This window comes from Melitaea cinxia, chromosome 5 (genome assembly GCF_905220565.1).
Source record: "Melitaea cinxia chromosome 5, ilMelCinx1.1, whole genome shotgun sequence".
Classification (NCBI taxonomy): domain Eukaryota; kingdom Metazoa; phylum Arthropoda; class Insecta; order Lepidoptera; family Nymphalidae; genus Melitaea; species Melitaea cinxia.
This window is the reverse complement of record NC_059398.1, coordinates 9,774,973-9,796,181: the sequence shown is the minus strand read 5'-3', so window position 1 is coordinate 9,796,181 and position 21,209 is coordinate 9,774,973. Positions and strand designations below refer to the sequence as shown.

General features: G+C 35.2%; 2 protein-coding genes across 5 annotated transcripts; one reads left to right on the top strand and one right to left on the bottom strand.

Moving 5' to 3' along the window:
• Window positions 1–1,732: 1,732 nt before the first annotated feature.
• LOC123653556 (cyclic AMP response element-binding protein B) lies at window positions 1,733–4,982 on the bottom strand. 4 transcript variants are annotated; one of them, XM_045589545.1, is made up of 7 exons: window positions 4,795–4,982; window positions 4,316–4,483; window positions 3,980–4,129; window positions 3,726–3,891; window positions 3,315–3,386; window positions 2,302–2,424; window positions 1,733–2,206 (listed from the first exon to the last, which is right to left on the bottom strand). In XM_045589545.1, exons 2-7 carry the CDS (start codon window positions 4,466–4,468, stop codon window positions 2,004–2,006), a joined length of 867 nt encoding a protein of 288 aa, XP_045445501.1. In that variant the 5' UTR covers window positions 4,469–4,483; window positions 4,795–4,982; the 3' UTR covers window positions 1,733–2,003. The 4 variants fall into 4 exon arrangements, with proteins under 4 accessions (XP_045445501.1, XP_045445502.1, XP_045445503.1 ...); XM_045589546.1 differs by having other exon boundaries at window positions 1,733–2,194; XM_045589547.1 differs by lacking the exon at window positions 3,315–3,386.
• LOC123653554 (actin-binding protein IPP-like) lies at window positions 4,555–20,845 on the top strand. The gene is made up of 10 exons (XM_045589544.1): window positions 4,555–4,854; window positions 12,195–12,249; window positions 12,748–12,892; window positions 12,979–13,117; window positions 13,382–13,547; window positions 13,971–14,150; window positions 15,644–15,807; window positions 16,811–16,946; window positions 19,346–19,556; window positions 20,388–20,845. Exons 1-10 carry the CDS (start codon window positions 4,772–4,774, stop codon window positions 20,843–20,845), a joined length of 1,737 nt encoding a protein of 578 aa, XP_045445500.1. The 5' UTR covers window positions 4,555–4,771.
• Window positions 20,846–21,209: the final 364 nt, after the last annotated feature.

Sequence of the window (21,209 nt, the reverse complement as noted above, 5' to 3'; positions counted from 1 at the left end):
GTACTTTGCTAAAACTGTACATTGCAATTTTGTTATTGCACAAAAAAAATTAAAATTAACTTTGGCTTACCCATTACAAACACCCATGTATGGTGTAAAGAATACCTAAGCAACTACAATAGTTTTCTTTATAATTACATTGTGTAAAATCTATCACTTCCTCTTGCCCCATCACAGAAAATTATGACAATGTAAATGATGTTATATATTTAAAGAGCAACAATAAACAAAAAAAAAAAAAATGTTAATCATAACAGCAGTTCATAAAAAATTGAATATACACAATTACAATAAATTGAAAAGTTTAGATTAGTAAATGGCACAAGTGTCCAGTCAAGGTAATTTATTTTAATATATGTATCCCAACTATGTTTCAAATACAGAAATTAAAAGAGGAACATGATTTTTTAGACTGCATATATTCAAACTCGCACTTGATTTTATGTTGTGTATACAAATACATGATGACAAATTTTGATTTGGAATGATGGATAACAAATTAACAGAGTATTTTAAAAAAATATTTTTTCTGTAATACACAATCATCTCACATTTTTTGTATAATACACAAATTGATATAAAATACCTTTCTATTTAAGTGGTAACATTATAAAATATAACAAAGGTTAAAGTGTAAAATCAATGCATACAACTACTTTAATTTGTTAAATCAATATTATATTAAATAACAGTTGAAGTGAATTAAAACTTTCAGTAGAGAGTTATTTTCCATTCATTAAACATAGCGCAGGCGTTATGTTAAAGTGTATTTATTATACATATTTTATGTGAAGCTGAGCTTGCGATATTAATCCTGGATCCTACTAAGGAAATAATAAATCTATCCTTACATCTCAACCCTAGATAATTACTCCACATACTCTAAAGGTATGTGTTCTAAGTAACAATTAGAATACACGGTTCTAAGAAGGCGTTGAGTTGGTTGACTATACTTGATTCATTAAAATAATACATTCAAACTAGAGAAGTAAAAATTCTCAAATTTTCAAGTTTTTAACAAACAAAACAAAAGTTAAATTAACAGTTTTAGTATTAGAAAGTTGTTTGAACACTTCTGAAAAATGAGGGTCTTAAATAACTAATCTTCGTCTTCGTAAAAGTGCAATATGATGACAAAAAGTTAATAATTTGTGTTTGAAAAATTTCAATAACAAAATATTGTCTAGTACATGTAACTTTTATGAATCAATGCATTTGTATACATAAAAATAAGGTATAAAAGGAACAGAGACTCTGTTTACACCTTTGTCACATAGATATTATTTTATTTTAATTAAAAGAAGATGTTTTGTTTCAAATTAATAGATTAGTTTATATTAATAGTCTAACAATACAGTACTGAATCTAATAATATATATTTTTCTGTAAAACTTTACTTGTTCAAAATGAATCAACCAATTATAAATTGAACCTTCAATCTTATTTATTCAGTTATTTATTTAGTACAGTAGTAAAGATAATATTACCTAATTTTTGGTAAAAAATATATTAGTTTCAGTAACAATAAACTAAATTACTCATATAAAACATAAAAATCATATAACAAAATCATAATCTATTTTGGGAAAAATTAGTTGCAGTTAATTTAATTAGCAGTTTGTACTGCAGCAGTGTTAATTTTCTTGACACATTTTTTGTTATTTTTAATAAACTTCAACTATTATTTCATAACTTTTGATAGCACTTGTTTAAGTATAGATGTTACCAATAATTTTATTTTATATACTTCATTTAATTAAATAAAATGAATGTCAAATGTTTAGATGCATTTTGCAATAGTAATTTGAATATTTTTTTTTTAATGTCAAAACTAATTAGTTTTAAGAAATTTATAATTAGTCATCTTTTCAGTCCACCTCGGTCGGCACTTTACCTGGACGCAACCAAGTGTGTACTTTGACTGCAGTACAATTGCGCAAAATATGTGTGCCTCTAGGCTCTTACCGGCAGGGCAGCGGCACACCTGGTTAGCCGGCTGGACCTCATTCAGTTTTTTGTTGGCAATATAGTTCTTTAAGTGATTTTAGTTCTTCTATAAGGGCTTTGTTTTGATTCTCTAATACTGCCACTCGATTTTCAAGACATTTTATGTATTCTTTTTTCTTACGTCGACATTCTCTTGCTGCTTCGCGATTTTTTAATAGCCGAAGTTCACGCTTTCGTGTTTGATCTTCTAAAATTGGCCCTGCAATTATAGTACGATTTATTCATGACTTCCCAATGTTTTTGATATTTTAATATTCGTCATCAGAAATAGAATATTTAAAAATAATATCTAACCCGGAACATAGAATTGTCCATCCTGATTTGGCGCGTATTGGACTATCGCCCCACCACCGGTTGCACCTGACACAGCCAATGTATGCAAACCACTTTCTGTCTGCAAGGCACCAGCTGGAATCACTATAAAACGGTTCCATTAAAAATCTTATCTAATATTACAAAAAATATTTTTCAACATAAATGGCGTTAAAGTATTATAAAATGTCAACTCCAATGTTATTACATTCGAATTGTAAAATTTTTGTGAGATATAAAGATTGTGCTGTTTTCAACAGAAATCTAATCAATAATATATATAAAAATTGTTACAGATATATATTGATATTCGTTTAAAGTTTAATGTCTACTAATATTTACACTATAGAAAATAAATGTAAAACATTATTATTATAACTTTCATTTGAATTTCAAAATGCTTTAAAGTGAGTTAAACATTTACATAGCATTATTCATTCGACATTTATACAAACATGACGTCATCGTCTTATAGCTTTCGTCGATTACGTCATCCTTCTTACAAAGGATAACATGTTTGTTATTTCAAAATAATTTCCCAACATTAATTTTTTTGTAATGTCTTTAATTAATTTACGTTTGTTTTAAATATTGTTATATTAAAAATGTTATATTTACGTGTCCATGAGCAGATATTAAAACAAAAATGATAGATACAAACTGTTATAAATGAACGTCATAAGTAAAAACGACACCAGTTAGAATTTTTTTTTAACAAAATTAAAATTACAAAAATTTTAACAATGCGCTACTATTAAAATATTGATACAGAATGTATAGAAAAAATGCTATCTCAAAATATATTTTGTTGTTTTCAATGCTATAAAAACGAATGATGATTGAGAAAAAAATATTAAAAATAGTAATTGACAGAATTTAAAAAGCCTAATGTTATGAGGCATAGAATTGAAGAACAAATAATTATGATGACTAACAGGTTAGTGACACATGTTGCACACAAAACAAAAGTGTCAGCTGCAGCACATTTAACTAACCTGGAGCAAACGCTAAAGAAGGTGGCAGCGACACTTCATTTTCCAATCCCGCTTTAGTTCCCATGCGATTTTCTGTAATTATTATCATTACCTTATATGTGGATATCCACACAATATAATTGAATTTGCCATTGATCCTTATTTTATATTTTATTACCATAATTGAAAATAAATCATTTTGACACACTAAATAAATATTCATTTATAAAGAGTGTAAATGTTTGTAAATATTCCTTACTTCTTTAGAAATTGTTTAAAAATAATTTGTTGAGATTTTAAGTCCCAATTCGATACATTATATTGATCAAAATAAAAAGCACATTCCTTATATCTTTTTCACTTTAACCACATTGTAAGTTGACTTTTATGTACCACATTAACGCTGTGAGATTGTAGATTTGAAACACGTACCAGCTATTTCGGCACCTCCTAGGTCATTTAGTATTTTCCTATAAGATGGACGTCGAGTTAACATTTCTCTGTATTTATTTCTTTTTGGACTTTCATCATCACTACAGCTTTCATCACTACATGACTGTCCCTGTGTATTTACTACTGTGTTTGGTTCGGGCTTGATCTATTAAAACAAAAGGTTAATAATGGTGAATAATGTTAATAACAATTTTAATAATAACACTCAATGTGTTCATAATAATGTACATTACCTGTAATGTTTGCAAAGTTCCTTGAGTAGTGTGTATAACTGAGCTTGGTTTGCTAACCAATATAACATTTCCTTTAGGTAACTGCACTGTCTGTATATTAGATGCTGTCTGAATAACAGACTGTTGATTAGGTTGTATTACTGATTGGACCTGTAACCAAACATTTATTTGTCCATCACTATTGTAAGAATACAGGTGATCCAAGGTGTGAAATTTTATAACATAAATCCACATAAACTTAAAAACAAACACTGCAATTCTTAAAATCACAAACTACAAATATATTTTTTTATCAGTTTTGACTGTTACATTGTTGATAATTATCAAAACAAACACCTGTGCTGACGGTGCCTGGGTAGGCAACGTTAGTTGCACAATGCTGGTAACGACGACGTGAGGCGTGGTGCTGGCTGAAGAGGCAGCACTCGCCAAAGGATCTGCGACGCCTGATGCGCCAGATGTGCCGTTCTCCTCCACCATTCCGTCCATGCCCACTATGATCACCTAAAATATTCAAGGTCACCATTCTGTGTATTCCTTGAACTTCAGATACACTAAACTTGTAAAACGATTCGTTGATATTATTATCTGCTTCGATTATACACTCGATAGAAGCATTCTAAATGGGAATCATCGCGTCATTGCAAGGAAATTTTCCTATTGCGTCTTTTAGCTTATACGCAAGATATTTTTCAAGCTTTAAGTTCCAGTATATTTATAATAGTTAAATGGCAACGTACAAAATAACCATAATTAACAAGCCAAATGTAAGCGAGCGTGACAGACCGCAAGATGTCTTCAGTACGAGCACTCACCAGTTACGTATTCCTCGTCACCGTATATGCTGCGTCCGGAGTGGGCGAACGGGACGGTACGTAGTAGCCACGTCAACTGCGAGAAGACTCGTCACTGGCGGAGACCTATGATCTTGTATGCGTCATAACAATATGGCCGAAAGACGAATATTGTTAGACGCATGCGCTCTGATAATCATAATAAATTCATAAATGAGTTTGACAACAGGAAGTAGAAACTTCAAAACATAATTTTTATATTTCTATACGTAAAAATTAAATTATAAAATATTTTTATATAGAATTTTGGTACTTTAATTTGTTTTTTATGTTTCTTAAAGTTCTATGTTTTTTTTAAATAAATTATGCATTACCCGATACAAGTAACAACGGTATTTTTACATACATACATACATACATACATATAATCACGCCTCTTTCCCGTTGGGGTAGGCAGAGACCACTTCTTTCCACTTGCTACGATCCTTACATATGTGGCTACCTAAGTATACGTATCACGTCGGGGTCACCACTGTAGGGACTATTGTAGTGTCGGAATGAAAGTCTTGATCAGAAGGTGTCGATCGAATATATTTGCATAAAAAATGGTAATATTTATATAAAATGATTAATAATAAAAAGTAAGTATCACAATAGTTCATAAGTTTTTATGACCAATCGCAGATGTTTATTGTCTAAGCCTTGCGTCTCTTTCTCGCGCGTGGCTCTCTTTTTCCGCGCGTGCCGCTGTCGATGACTCATGCGCATCGTTGCGAGTCGGAGGCACGGTAGCACAGAGCGATAATTATAAATAGAATATACGTTCCCGCGGCTCGCTCTTTTCGGCGGCGATCGGCGCGACGAACAGATGTCTTACGTGTACTTCACTCGGCGGCGGAGTGATTGTACTTCGTGAAGATATGCATGAAGAATACGTACAAGTTAGCTTGAAGACTTCTGTGCATGTGATTGCTGGTGCATTTTTTTTTTTTTTTTTTTTTTATGTCACTAGGTCGGCAAACAAGCGTACGGCTCACCTGATGGTAAGCGATTACCGTAGCTTATAGACGCCTGCAACACCAGAAGCATCGCAAGCGCGTTGCCGACCCAATCCCCAATCCCCCCAGGAGCTCTGGTCACCTTACTCACCAACAGGAACACAATACTGCTTGAAAACAGTATTATTTTGCTGTGATCTTCTGTAAGGTCGAGGTACTACCCCAGTCGGGCTGCTCCATATTTTGAGCAGGAAATTCCTGCTGTGCCCTACCTCAGTTGAATCAAAGCATCCGCTCGCATGGTGTGTTGTGCTATTTTCAAACAGTTTTTTTCAGAGCTAAAGACGTCATGTTTCTTGAACATAAAACAGTTCTTTTCAGAGCTATGTACTTTCTGTTTCACGAACACGTCAATGTATCTTGATAACGGTAATGGTTAAGGTTATGAACGGTGAAGGTATTTTTATGGTAAAGGTATCGGTAAGGTTAAATGGTAAAGGTATCGGTGTCAGGTAAGTTATCTTGTAGTAGCCTCATTGAATTACTATTACTACTTAAGTAATAATAGTTCGATGTGGTAGGTAGCCACACATACTTCTTTCGCTTCGTCCACTTTCATTATTCCTTTCATACATGCTCTTCGGTTTAGGGTACTCTTGACCTGGCCTTTATTCTAGACCCTTTTCTTTGAGGACTTTTTTCGATATTAAACCATTCAGTGTATGCCCCATTTATCCTCACACAAGCACTAGAATCCCTTTATAGAGATTGCAATGCTCGTATGAGGACACTGCTCACACCATTCACGGACAATGCTGACCATAATTCATTCCTCATCACTCTATCATAAGCCTTTTCTAAATCCACGAACGGGCAACAGACTTTTTTGTTTTTGGCCAAACATTTTGCGGCTATACACCGCAAAGAAAAGACCTGATCCGTACATCCCATTCCCTTTCTAAATCCCGCTTGTGCATCCCATACTTTATCGTCTGTTTCATTCACAACCCTTTTCCCTTGTAATATGGGACGATTACGGCTTTGCACCAGTCTTCCTGTACTTGCCCATTTCGCCAGCACAAATTGAAAAGCGGTACAGCTGGCTCGCCACTATGCCATGTCCAGCCTTCAGCATTTCGACGGTAATCCTGTCATACCCTGCAGTCTTACCTAATCTCATAATTTTCAACGCTCTCACTATTTCATCCATGCTTATCTCACTTTCATCACCCTTTATAGAGTATAATCTTCCATGGAAGGTGTCGTATGTTGTACCTGCAGTTCCTCTCTTTCGAACAAAACTTTCAAAATACTCTTTGCATCTCTTTAACACACATTCTTCTCATTTTATAATGCTCCCATCTTGACTCCTGATTGTACTCAGTTCCGAGGTAGAAGTTTCTCCTCTGACTGTTTTGATGGATTTCCAGAAAAAACTTGATGTTTAACTGGAAATCTTCAGTGAGCGGTCTATCAAAATCATCATTTCGTTCTTCTTTCTTTCTAGACACAACTTCTTTCGCCGCTAATTTCAATCTTTTATACTTCGTTCTTGCTTCCTTTATCTCGTCATCCGTTGCCTTTTGAACTTTTTGGTTAGCTTTTGTCGCTAACCAGTCCAACCACGCTTTCTTCTTTTCTTGCACAGCCTTTTGTACATCTTTATCCATCCACACATTATAGTTCTTTCTTCCTTTCCTTCTTTTAGCTACCCCGCATACCTCAATAGCAACATTCACGACCCCTTTCTTAAATTTATCCCACAAATCTTCAATCACACCTATCTCTTTTATGCCTTTAAAACTTTCTTTCAGTTTCTCTACATACCCATTTTCCTTTTCTTGTAGGTTTTCCACTTTCACTCTGTCAAACACAGATGACAAACATGAAATTTAGCAGGGAGGCAGATTATAGTTAGTAGAAGTCCGCTAAGAACGGATTTTGCGATATTCCACCGCTAAGGGGGTTTAATTGGGCTTGATAGTTTGTATGAAACATATACAGCAGCTATAAGTTCGCCTGATGAGTTATTTATACTGCAGCCTGAAAATAAAACAAAAATGTTGTGTATAGAGATGTTTTATAAAAATAACTATTAATTATACTAAATTGTGCCTTTAATAAAGTTACTCAGAGTGCTAAGCATTTCAAGTGACTGAAATAAAAAAATAATTTGCGTTAAGCATCTTAATAGTAATGCATATATTCATAACCACGCGGACGTAGTCGCGGGCAACAGTTAGTGTATTATAAAACAAAGTCCTCAAAAGCGTATGTGATCGATTCCCTCAAAATCTACTGAACAGATTTTCATGCGGTGTCATCAATGTAGACAGGGCTTCAAGAGGAAGGTTTACGTAACGGCTAAGTCGATTTTGATGAGAGTTTCACTGGAAGTTTGCCGGGAAAACTTTGTGACAAACTGATTTCAACGCGGGCGAAGCCGCAGGCACAGCTAGTTGAGTTATAAATATAGCTTTTAGTACTATAGTATATATAGGCTTTTGTATTAAATTTTATTTCTAAAAATCAGATGGGCTCATAAGCTTAAGCTAGCGCTTTCTTTGCTTTCGCTAAATTTAATAAAAAATTGAGGACTGCTTAAAATATTCTTTGCTGTTACGGTCAGTCTTCACTCTGAGCTCGCAATTGAGATTTACGATGCCCTCGTCAATAATTTGTGTTTGTGCAGTCCGTGTGGGTCTCCCCACCGTGCCTCGGAGAGCACGTTAAGCCGTCGGTCCCGGTTATTATCATGTACACCTGATAGCGATCGTTACTCATAGTAGGGAATATATCCGCCAACCCGCATTGGAGCAGCGTGGTGGATTAAGCTCTGTTTCTTCTCCTACATGGGGAAAGAGGCCCAGTAGTGGGATATTACAGGCTGAAGCGAGCGTCAATAATTCGCTACCAAAAATTAAGTTAGCTGCTAGTGCTACTATATAATAACTCACTAACTACCATTATAACTAACTTGAAAAATTTTTTGAACTCTTAACGGATCATCGGATTTTTTTTCGGTTCAAAACGGGAGATCAGCTTTTTTTTTCTTAATTAGTAGGTTTGTTTATTTATTTATCTATTTATGTATTACGGCTTGTACAGATAGTAGCACATAGCTCAAAATATTTGCATTTTAATTATAGTACCTAATTGTTACAATAACATTTAAAATTCTTGATGTGACTAGTGACAGGAAGCTTGAGCAAAATACTAATCTGTGAGAAAAATCTTAACACCTACGGCTGCGCTCCACTAAGCGTCCGCAGCGCCCGCGGTGCTCATTCTATCGTTCCACCTAAGGCCCGTGGTCATCGCGAGTGGTCACTCGACGTTATAGATGACGTCTCTGTTCGCGACCACATCGCCCACAAAATATAGGTGGGTCAAAGTTAGCTTTCATCAAAATGTGGCAGGAATTAAAAAAAAAAATTTTTTTCAATAACAAATTGAGGATGTTATCTCTCATGCGGTTCTGCAAAAACGAAACGATAAATTCTCTCGAATCCATGTTGAATTAAGTTTTACTCCAATCCAATTGAAGTATTCACTCAAAACCCCACAGCTGCATGTTTTCACTATCCCGCCATATTGTGATCATATAGCTGACACCTAATACTTGACAGCGCCCAAATATACTTTTCACTCATAAAATTCGCCCACAACGCCTGCGGCGTTTTTTACGTTGGTGGAACGGCAATTTCAGCTGTCGTGATTGACGGCGTTGTGGGTCTTACATGCCTTTTATATATTTCGCTTAAGTGTTTTGCGGTCGCGAACAGTGATTTCATCTATGACGTCGAGAATCTGCTTTCGACGACCGTGGGCCTTAGGTGGAACCCAAAGAGCAACACGGAGGGGAGTAGCCATGTACAGGCGTTCCCCTCTGTCAAGGTATAAGGCCAAATGGCCATATGCAAACAATAAAACTACTTGCCGCCACACTGATTACTAGACTAAATCTAGTTGCGCGATTGAATCAACGTCCTTCAAAAAATGCCAAATTGTTCTGTTTTTTACTGCAAAAAAAGATCTGCCACGTCAAATTTACTAAAACATGCCGTTACCTTTCATACGTAAGTATTTTTTAATCAAATTATTACTTTAATACTTCTTTTAAACCTTTTTTAAACTTAAAAATTACAAATATTATCGTTCGTGTTGACTCGATTTGTTTACCAACACAGGCCGCTCGCCCGCATACAATATGCGGATCAGTCGAGCGACTGATCGGAGTCTATTTCCGAGAAGTCACTGTCGCCGAGCGTTAGTGTTGTTACCGGTTTGTTTGTAGATGGTTATCGATAAAAATGGCAAAGGCAAAAGAGGAGACAGACATTTTTGAGATTTTGATTTATTTAAAATATTATATTGCTAGCTTTTTTTAATAAACATAGTTATATAATAAAATTGCATTAAATTAAATATAATAAAGGTATTATGAGTATTAATACATTTTACTAGAATTACTTAATGTGAACTTCCACCATAATGTTTTATATAAAAATTTGGCAGGTTTTCCAAAAAATCCAAATTTAAGGGATACATGGAAAAAAATGGTAATAACAGATTAACTTGGAAGCCCACAAAAAATAGTGCAATTTGTTCAGATCATATCAATACCACTAATTTTTAAGTGTTGGCGAACAATAGAAGGATTAGTCGAGGGCACCAAACCAACACTAACGCCACACTGTTTTTGTCCTGTAAGTTTTTTTTTTGTCTGATGTACAAGGTAATCAAGATATGGTTCACCTTAGTCATAGTAGTGAAATGAAGCTTAGATTTATCAACTTTGAAAATGAACAATGTCAATCCTTTCAGAGTCATCAAAAAATCATTAAATCTAGCAGATGACAAGCTATCATCTTATGATGCCATTAGTGTTACGCTCCCTACTCCCGATTCGTTGACATCACCGTGTACATCATCAACTCCTCACAATGTATGTTAACTTTAAATCGTTTATTGTAGAATGGCATTGTTTGGCACAACAACGTTGCACCAAACGTATTGTGACATAATTATAATAGTTAGACATAGGCTGTCGCGACACTTTTTAACTGACTTCCAAAAAGGGGAGGTTCTCAATTCGACTGTATTTTTTATGTATGTTACTTCAGAACTTTTGTCTGGGTGAACTTATTTTGGTGATTTTTAATTTAACAGAAAGCTGATGTTTATCATGTGGTCGCGTTTAAATTTCATTGAGATCTGATAACAACTTTTTGAGTAACCTTTGATAACGCGTATATATTACGTATATTGTATTACTTGTCAATGTAATTGAAGTCAGTTTTGTTTTCGTTTGCGAGCAAATACAATTATTGTAGATAATGATGTGTTGTACAAAGTCTTACTACATTATATATTTCTATTATCATTAGTTTTTGCAGCGTACGCAATGTAAGGAATTTTTTAGGTTATTTTTTTTATCCCTTGGGTTACATTATTGGAGTTTTAGTAAGGATCCCTAATATTTTTGAAAATATAGTATAACCTATGTCGCTCAAAGATAGTGTAGCTTCTCAACAGTGAAATAAGTTTTTGAATCGGTCCAGTAGTTTCGGAGCCCATTCAATGCTAACAAACAAACAATCAAATCTTTACTCTTTATAATCGTTTATTTTACATGAAGATGTTTGATTTGTAGTATATAATAAATTAAGTCTATTTTTATAATAACATCTTACCTTTGTATCACTTTAAAAACCTTATTACTCTAACCGAGTACTTGAATTTATCGATAATGCATATCGACAGTTGTTACAACCATGGCTGTAAGCAACTTGTCAGTGTAGTTGCAGCATGTCATTATACTGTAATGACACAGAATGTATCTATGTGTGTGTGAAAAATGTAAGTGTGACTTTAATTTGGTATGTGTGAGTTTCGTAGTGACAGACGATTATTTTTGTGTGGGAATTAGATAAAGTGTGCATGTGTGTAATTTCCCCCCGCAAAAAATGACAGACTATTTTGTATCGGTAGCAGACGCAATGGCTACTCCCCTCCGTGTTGCTCTATGGGTGGAACCTTAGGTGGTGGAAGTGGGCACCGCGATCGTTGCGGACACTTAGTGGAACGCGGCCTTTATCTTTACCAAATCTGTGCTCTTTGCTTATGATAACTGACAGTGATGTGTGAATTTGTCAGTAATCAGTGAGATTTATTAGTTTTTAAATTGTTTCTATTTTACACTATAATTTATACACGGGTATTGTGCTATTCGTCCCAAGTTCGTAAAATCTTAAACGTAATGTAGGGATATGTTAAAAATAAGATATGATAAGTTTAACACTGTAACGACGAAATAATGTCTTCAACTTTATATGATAAAATCATTAATAAAGAGGGTACCAGACCCTACAAGTGTTGCGAATATGCTAACAAAGTCTCTATTAATCTAAATCACTTTAGGCGAGATGGCAGATTCTGTGACATTGATCTCATTTCTGGAAAAACAAAAGTCAGGGTAAGCTTAAATATATTCTAATAGAGCAGTCCTTTCTTATAAATAAAGTAGTTTTTTCTGACTCATCATTTTGTGGACTACCCAATATCTACTTTTTGCATAAGTACTAAGTAATTTCATGTAAAAGTAATTTCATGAAAATTTAAAGTTACACATTTTCTTTGTTAGAAACTTGAATAAACATACAATGTGTTATTCTAGATTTAAAAATATCAAATAAGATTGAATTAAAACACAAACTTACTAAAACTATCCCATAGACATTTTGTTACACAAAAAAATTCATTTGATCCATTTGATTTTTATATCATAAAATGAATCTAATTAGACCAAAAAGTGTTGAAACTGAGAATTCTATTGTGATTGTTATAAAGTATGCGTTCATTTATTTAATTCAAGAAATTTTTATTGTTTAGAATTAATAGAAAATATTGCCTTATTCGTAAGTGTTAAATAAATGAAAATTTTTAGGATAATTATGATTTAAAAATTATTTAGGCACATCGAGTTGTACTGGCTGCGAGCTGTGAATACTTTGATGCAATGTTCAATGTGGGCTTAGAAGAAAGTCAAAAAGGTCGTGTGATTCTTCCCAGTGTACCTCCAGGGATACTTCCAATGATAATTGATTTTATTTATACTGGTAATGCTCTGATAAAGTAATCATATGGCTTATATTTTGTCAATTTGTATTTGAATGTATTTTTTGTTTGTTTTCTGACAAAACAGGGGAAATTGAGATTGATAAAGCAACAGTGCAGCACTTAATGATAGCAGCTGATATGTTTCAACTTAGAGAGCTTGTAATTGGATGTGGTGAATTTTTAAAGAGGGAATTACATCCTTCAAATGCACTTGGCATTTTTAGGTAAAATTGTTAAATAGTTATTTTTTTCTTTTAGTACTATTTAACTATTTTGTATGATACATGATTATTTTGTATGTAAATAAATGTCAAAAGATTTTATACTATTAATAAATGTCATATTTTAAGTAATTTTAGTATAAATTATGCAATTTTCATTAGTAACATTTCAAATAAATATAGATGAACAAATAAACTTTATTTTTTTTTCTAAATTAACTGACAGTAAATTTATGCTTCTGATCATATTATCTTTTGTAATTAAAGGTTTGCAGAAACTCATAATTGTATTGAATTGGCTGAAGAAGCTTTAGCACATGCTCAGGCTAACTGGAATTTGGTAGCAAATGGAGATGAACTATTAGAGTTACCTTTGCAACAACTCAATACACTTCTGTCATCTGAACAACTAAAAGTAGATAATGAAGCACAGGTGATTTGTTTCTTTTTTTTTTTTTTTTGAATATTAGATTAATAAGAAAAATAATAGAAAATTTTGAAATAATGTTGATGATAATAATAATGATAATGATTTTTGTGATTTATATTTGTCAAATACCGACTTCGGTCTGAAAATTTAAAATTACATGTATAGAAAGAATGTAATAAATGATTTTGATCTTCAAATGACCTGAAAATATTATTACAATGACTTGTGAAAATCAACTGAGTTTGAAATAAAATTGTATTATTTCACTTCATTTAAATGTGTATATAAAAGGTGAAAGTTAAAATTACATTTAATTAAAAACTATTTACATAATTATAGCAAAACTAGAATTTTAAGTAGAATTTTTGTTATTTCTGTGTTGGTTTTGAACAGTGTTTAAAAATTAAAATTCTGATTGTCATATAGGTATTATACCCGGCCTTAAAGTGGCTCGAATATGATCCTGCAAATAGAAGACGTCACTGTTTTGAAGTACTAAGTCACGTTCGATTACCTCTTATTTCACCACAAATTTTAGATGATGCAATTAAAACAGTACAAGATCCTTCGATAGTGGTGGCTCTAAAAACAGTCCGAGTCGACATGGTAAGATGACTATAATAGATTACATTTTTTTTTTAAATAAATAAATATTGAGACACGCAAATCTTGTGATAATAATTGTATCTGCAAAAAGTATGTTGAATGCAGCTTGAAACATGGAATATGCTATATTCGTAAATTTTTATCACTATTTTTATATCTTTTTTTTCTTTTGACTCATGTTAGCATTTTAATTTGCAAGTCTAACAATTATTAAAATATTGGATTTTGTGTTGATATTAGTCTTATTGTTTATCTATACAAATAAATGAAATTGGAGTGTCTGTTTGTAATATTAAAATAACCGCTTTTTACTAAATGCATATGTATACAGGATGCATAAACCAAAACAACATTTTTTGCAATTTTTGTCTGTCTGTCTATCTGTATGTTAGTTTCGGCTAATCTCTGAAACGGTTGGACATTTTTTGACAGGAATTTCACTGGCAGATATTTGATATAATAAGGAGTAACTTAGGCTACTTTTATTTTAAAAATTTTATAACTCTGCAAACGAAGTCTAGAGCACAGCTAGTTTTAATGAAACTTGCGTAGTGACTTCGTAAAGACTAATTTTTATTGACAGCTAGGTAGGCACACATAACAAATCATAGATGGCACTAGTAGTATTATTAAAACCATTATTTTGTACTTTCATCAAACACACATCACCGTTACATATTTCACAAATAAACTTATCCATCACTAATATATTAATATTTTCACTAATAACAAGAACGCATAAAAAAATTCAAAAAAAAATTCACGACTGATTCGGATGGCGTATTCGATTATGCGACTGTGTCAAAAATCATAATTATTGGTATCTTCTTCTTCTTCTGATTAAAATCAGTAAAGACAAGTAAATTATTGGACACGTAAAATGCATTTATACTTATAATAATGCAGGCATACAAATACGGAATTCGGATTGTGGTGTTACAATTTTTTATTGTAGGTATACAATTATTTTACTAAAAAAGATTTATAAAATTGATTAAATCTTGCCTTTGCCTTTCCAACTTTCTTTGTAAATATGATTTTTACTTGTTTCTTTTTTTTTTAAGTGCAATAAAGAATATAATATAAATAAATCAAATTTCTATTAACTATCATCGAGTCGATTGATTTCAATTTACAATATTACAAAAACATTGCATCAGTAAACAACATTAACAAAGTAGATAATTTAAGCCCGATTCCTAAATTCAAAAAACAATTCGTTTTGCAAAACCGTGATTCCGTGAGTATAACCAAACAATTTTGAATATGGGAATGAGTCGATGTTAACATTTCGATCGCTCGCGTTTTATACTACGAGACTTACCACGATTTTTATTTTGATGCTCCCGATATTTCGGCGTTATTGCCGGCGTCATGGTCATGGGCGTTCAAGTTTCAAAATAAACTTTGCGGTAAGTCCCGTAGAATAAAACTTGTTCGTCGTGACCGTGCAAGTTTAAAAACATATTTGGGTCGTTGGGTTGGTTGCGTAGAAATCGGGGCGTGGGGCGCTGGTGTCGCTGTCAGCGGAGCCGCGGGCGCGCGCGCGTCGCATGCTGGTGGTGGCGGGCGGCTCGTGCCACGACGCCGCGCCGCACCCGCCGCACGCCGCCGACAACATACTCTCATCGGTGCTCAAGTTCGACTTGCACAAGAGGTACGGTGAACGATCTTATATTTAACCGACTTCAAATAAGGAGAAGGTTCTTAATCCTACTGTATTTTTTTTTTACTATGTGTGTCAATAAGTTTTTATTAGGTGGACCGATTTTGATGAAGCTTTGTTTAATCAAAAGCTGGTGCTTGTCATCTAGTCTTTTATCATGTAGTATTTAAATTTGATAGAGATCTAATGAATACTTTTTGAGTAAGAATTTATTTGACTATTTTTAGTCTAAGTAGGTTCGAAGAAGCGAAATAACGCAATTGTTATTTCGCTTGTTACAATCGCTTAGGATCATTAGTAATGAAAATAAAGGAGACTAGCTTGCGTATTAGGCTTTGTCATTTTGGACATCCAGCCAACGTTTCATTGCAATCAGTTTAATCGTTTTTGCGTGAAAGAGTGAATAATGTCCATACAAATTAATATTCGCGTTTGTAATATATATAAATACGAGTATTATTTAAAATTAAGTGTCTAATATAATAAACTAAATTACACAATGTCATTTAGCGGCATCATAATAATACTGAACGTAGGTAACGTTGTATTAATTAATTGTTGATGTAATCGAATTCGGTTTTTTTTTTTTTGTTTGCGATCAAACACAATTGCTTTGATATTTCACATTATTGAAAAAGTAGAAAATACAGAGTAACCACATAATAAACAAAAAATAAAGGGTTTTAATAATAATTTGAATTCTTTAATAAATATATATTTTTTTAAATTATATTCATTTGATTTTTTTTTTTAAAGTAATACAATTACACAATTTAATATTGTTTGTTATTGATAAGTCAAACTTTGGCGGTACGAACTGTCTACGCACATAATAAATAAGATGTACACAAAAACCAAACATAGTCTCCAGTTATTTTGATTAACTGCCGAGATATACTTTGATTTATGTGCACAATAAAATACCAAATATATTTTTATCGTTTTATACAAATAATAGACTGTTCCATACAAGCTTACATGGTAATAATTCTAGAGAATGGGAGGAGCTCTCGTCGATGGGTATTGCACGTATTCAGCCAGGAGTTGCGATGTTGGGTGGACGAGTGTATGCGGTGGGGGGTGAACAGGGCAGCCAGATACTAGCCAATGGAGAAGTGTATGACCCACAGGTAGGTTTTAATACTAATGTGTCTCGGGATATAACACTGGGAGTTAATAATATGTAAATAGCACTTTGAATGGTAGTGCTGTTAGCATTTTTTACTATTTTAGTAGTAGTAGAGTTGTAGAGTAGTAGATTAAGTTACCGAAAAACAAGATATATATCATATATAATTATATAAAAATTTAACTCAATAATCTCGTCAAATCAATTAAATATGTCCCGTTTGCAAAACACAAGACTTTATTTATATAGATAGAATATGAGACAATTTTTATTTGTCGATCATATCGCACCTTTGGTGGAACAAGGGCTCAAATCCACTTTTTGTAATTTTACAGGAGAGCCATTTTAAAGTTTTTTTTACATTCCGAGTCGTATTATTCGTCTTTGTACTGCTTCAAAGTGTTTGTTCTTTGCATGAAATACGACCTATTTATTTGTGAATATGGCCATGTAGTTTGCAAGTGCCAAATATTTTTTGTTAATTGCTATTAATATTTTTTTCAAAATAAGGTGTACATTTATGCCTTTGTTCCACCAACATTTAAATCGTTTTGTAATTATGACCATATTTATCGTTCGTGTTTTAAAGATTTTGAAAAATAGAAACTAATTTATTTGTTGCAAAAAATGTTTTGTTTTATAATTAAACATGTTTTTTAGGAACTTCTGTTGAAAAATCTTAAAAAACTCTAGCGAAACTCTTTGGAATTTACCTTTAAAATTAGCGTCAATATTAACGTTATAAAATCTTTGCCCATAGTAATCAGTCCGTTTTTACTTTACTCTTACAAGTATGAGGAAATCTCTACAGCCATACATAGCTCTACATGCCACTACACTGCTGTGATGGGGGACTTCAATGTGAAGCTAAGCAGACGATGCGGTGATGAGTTGTGAGTGGAGCAATTTGAATACGAGCAACGGAACTCCCGGGACTGGCTACTGACTGACTTCATGGAGAAGGAAGGACTCTTTATAATGAACTCCTTCTTCAGGAAGCCGGAACGGCGCAAATGGACCTGGTGGAGTCCCGACGGCACCGTCAGGAACGAGATAGACTTTATCATGTCGACAAACAAGCACATATTTAGTGATGTCTTAGTGATCAATGCTGTGAAAACAGGAAGTGATCACCGACTTGTCCGAGGCACATTGAATATCAATGTCAAGTTTGAGAGGGGTCGACTGATAGGGTCTGTGCTCCGACCTGCGCCTGCTCAGATTCAAAACCCCGAGAGCTTTCAACTCGAACTCCAAAATCGCTTTGGCCTGTCGCCTGGCCGACTGCGTAAATGTGGCTCAACGACGGGCTGGTGGAAATTGCCCGTGCGGTGGGGTCTAAGTTCTTCAAGACCCGCTGCCAAAAAAAAGAACCAACGCAGGACCGATCGTCGTCGAAAGCATTAGGGGAGGCTTATGCTCAGCAGTGGGCGTCCATGAGCTGGTATGATGATGATGATGATTATTTTTTTATTCTGGTGGTCTTCAATGAAGGTGGCTTGGATGCTATCAATTTGAGGCACATGCATTTCTTCGATATTCTGAATGTCTTTGTCATCATTTAATATCATCAAAACTTTTCGACTTCGGGATCCCATTTTTCCCTGAAAATTTAACTGTATAACTTAGAATAAAGCTTCAGAGTTTAAACAGCAACACCATTTTATAATAAAAAAAAATGTCATTTGTCACAGTGTAATGAACTACTCAAAATTAGAAAGGAATTCGGTATGAGAAAGTATGAATTTTTTTATGCCTATTTTATAAAACATGTATTGGAATAACAACACCACATTTGTTCATAACACTATAAAATAATAAAAATGTTGGAAGTACAAAGTCACAAATGTTGCAATGCCTTTGTCTTTCCAAGCATTTGCTCACGAAAAAGGCATAAGTGTGCTAAATATGACTTTGTCTCTCCAGGAATATCAAATATCAAAAGGCATATTTACCTTCGCGGCTTTGGCGCTCCAAGATAAAAACATTGCGCGCGGGGTCAACGGCGCAACTGACCAATGAGACGATGTCGCGCCAAAACGCCCACCAAATCGATCCAAAATGACAAAGACACTATTGCCGTGTAGCGACTTTCAAAGTGAATCTAATGGGAGTCTTTGTCCCACTAAATACTAGAGTGTTTTTTGGGCATTTCTGCATATTTAACTCATTTTACGATTTTTTGTAAGATACGCCCTTGTTCCACCGAAGGTGCGATATGATAAAGTACTTTTTAGCTTTGGAATATGTATCTTACATATTTTGTACATACATAAGATATACATTACACACTACTGTCACTTCTAATGATAATAATATTTAAAAAATCAGCAAACGATTTCGATTCAATTCCGGGACTGTTTGTTATATTCCTTGCATATCAATAAATACATTTTTCAGACTGATAAATGGTCAAACATAGCACCAATGAAAGAGGCGAGGTGCGAATTCGGATTGACCGCTTGGAACGGTAACCTGTACGCCTTCGGAGGATGGGTGGGCTCCGACATGGGCTCTTCCGTCGAGGTCTACGATCCTATATCCGACGAGTGGACGCTCTGCGGCAAGATGCCCGAACCGCGTTTCGGGATGGGCGTCGTCAATTTTGAAGGTATCATTTGGTCGACTTAAATTTAATCATCGAATGCTTTATATAGAATTTTTAAACGCAACGTTAATTTAGTAAAATATAGTTTTTATCGACTAATGAATGTGGTTCTATGCGTTATCTGTATCTATACTGATATTATAAAGCTAAAGAGTTTGTTTGAATACGCTAATCACAGGAACCATCAAATCGAATTGAAAAATTATTTTTGTGTTTGATAGGCCGTTTACTGAGAAAGGCCTATAGGCTATATAATATCTTAGACTGTTTTTTTTTTCGAATTACTGCGGGTCAAACCGCGGGGCAAAGCTAGTGTATATATAATATTTACTGATTATATTTGGTTATTCCATTGTTATCGTAACACAGAGTAGGTACAAGTATATAGTTACTGTGTACTTTTTCCGAGGGCGTTATTGTATAACTTGGAGCCAAAAGGACCATAATGCGGGGCGGGACTCTGCGAGGGGCGTCGTATGCCGAGTATACGCATTAGGAATGTGAAAAAAAAAATCGATTTTTAATACTGATCTTTCATCTGTGTAAACAAAACTGGACTCGCTTATTTTGTGGAATGGACAGCCTAAAAAGAAAAGGGTCAACTGAAAATTTTCAAATTAAATTGATTATTTTTCGAAATGTTAGATCCTTAATACATACCCTGCTTTTATTTCTTTCCCTTAATTTATGTGTCGACAAATTAAAATGAGCAATTTTAATTTGCCGCCACATAAATTACGGTGTATAAAATAGGGCGAAAATAAGATTCAATTAAAATGCGCCACTCAGTTTTGTGGGAAGGTTTTAACGATTAGATCGGCGGCAACCGCGCAGGTCTGATCTACGTGGTGGGCGGCTGCACGCACACGTGGCGGCACACGCGCGACCTGCTGTGCTACGCGCCGGGCTCGCGCAAGTGGCGCGCGCTGGCGCCCATGCGGCACGCGCGCTCGCAGGCCGCCGCCGTGGTGCTGGGCGCGCACCTCTACGTCATCGGCGGCAACGCGCCGCGCCGCACCGTGCTCGCCTCCGTCGAGCGGTACAGCTTCGACGACGACTCGTGGGAGGAGGTCGCCAGCCTGGCCGAGGCGCGCGCGGGCTGCGCGGCGGGCGCGGCGGACGGCGTGCTGGTGGTGGCGGGCGGCGACAGCGAGGGCGCGGGCGAGCGCGCCTTCTACCGCGCGCGCACCACGCTGGCCTCCGCCGAGCTGTACGAGCCGGCGCGGGACGCGTGGCGTGCCGCGCCGCCGCTGCCGCACGCGCGCGCCGAGGCGGGCGCCGCGCTGCTCTGACGACGGGTCGGCTGGGTCGGCTGGGGTCGGCCGGGGTCGGCTGGGGTCGGCTGGGTCGGCTGGGGTCGGCCGGGGTCGGCTGGGGTCGGCCGGGGTCGGCTGAGGTCGGCTGGGTCGGCTGGGGTCGGCCGGGGTCGGCTGGGGTCGGCTGGGTCGTCTGGGGTCGGCGACGCGGTCGGGTGAGCCGAACGCTCGCTTGCCGACCTATCTCTATAAGGAAACGTTGTCGTCGTATGTGGTAAATGCGTAATTGTACTCGTATCGTAGAGGAATATCAGTGTGAATTTAAGTACTTCGTACAAACACGTTTAATTGAAAAACTAAAATAACATCTCTTATTTTAACAAAATGGATAGGTAAATTA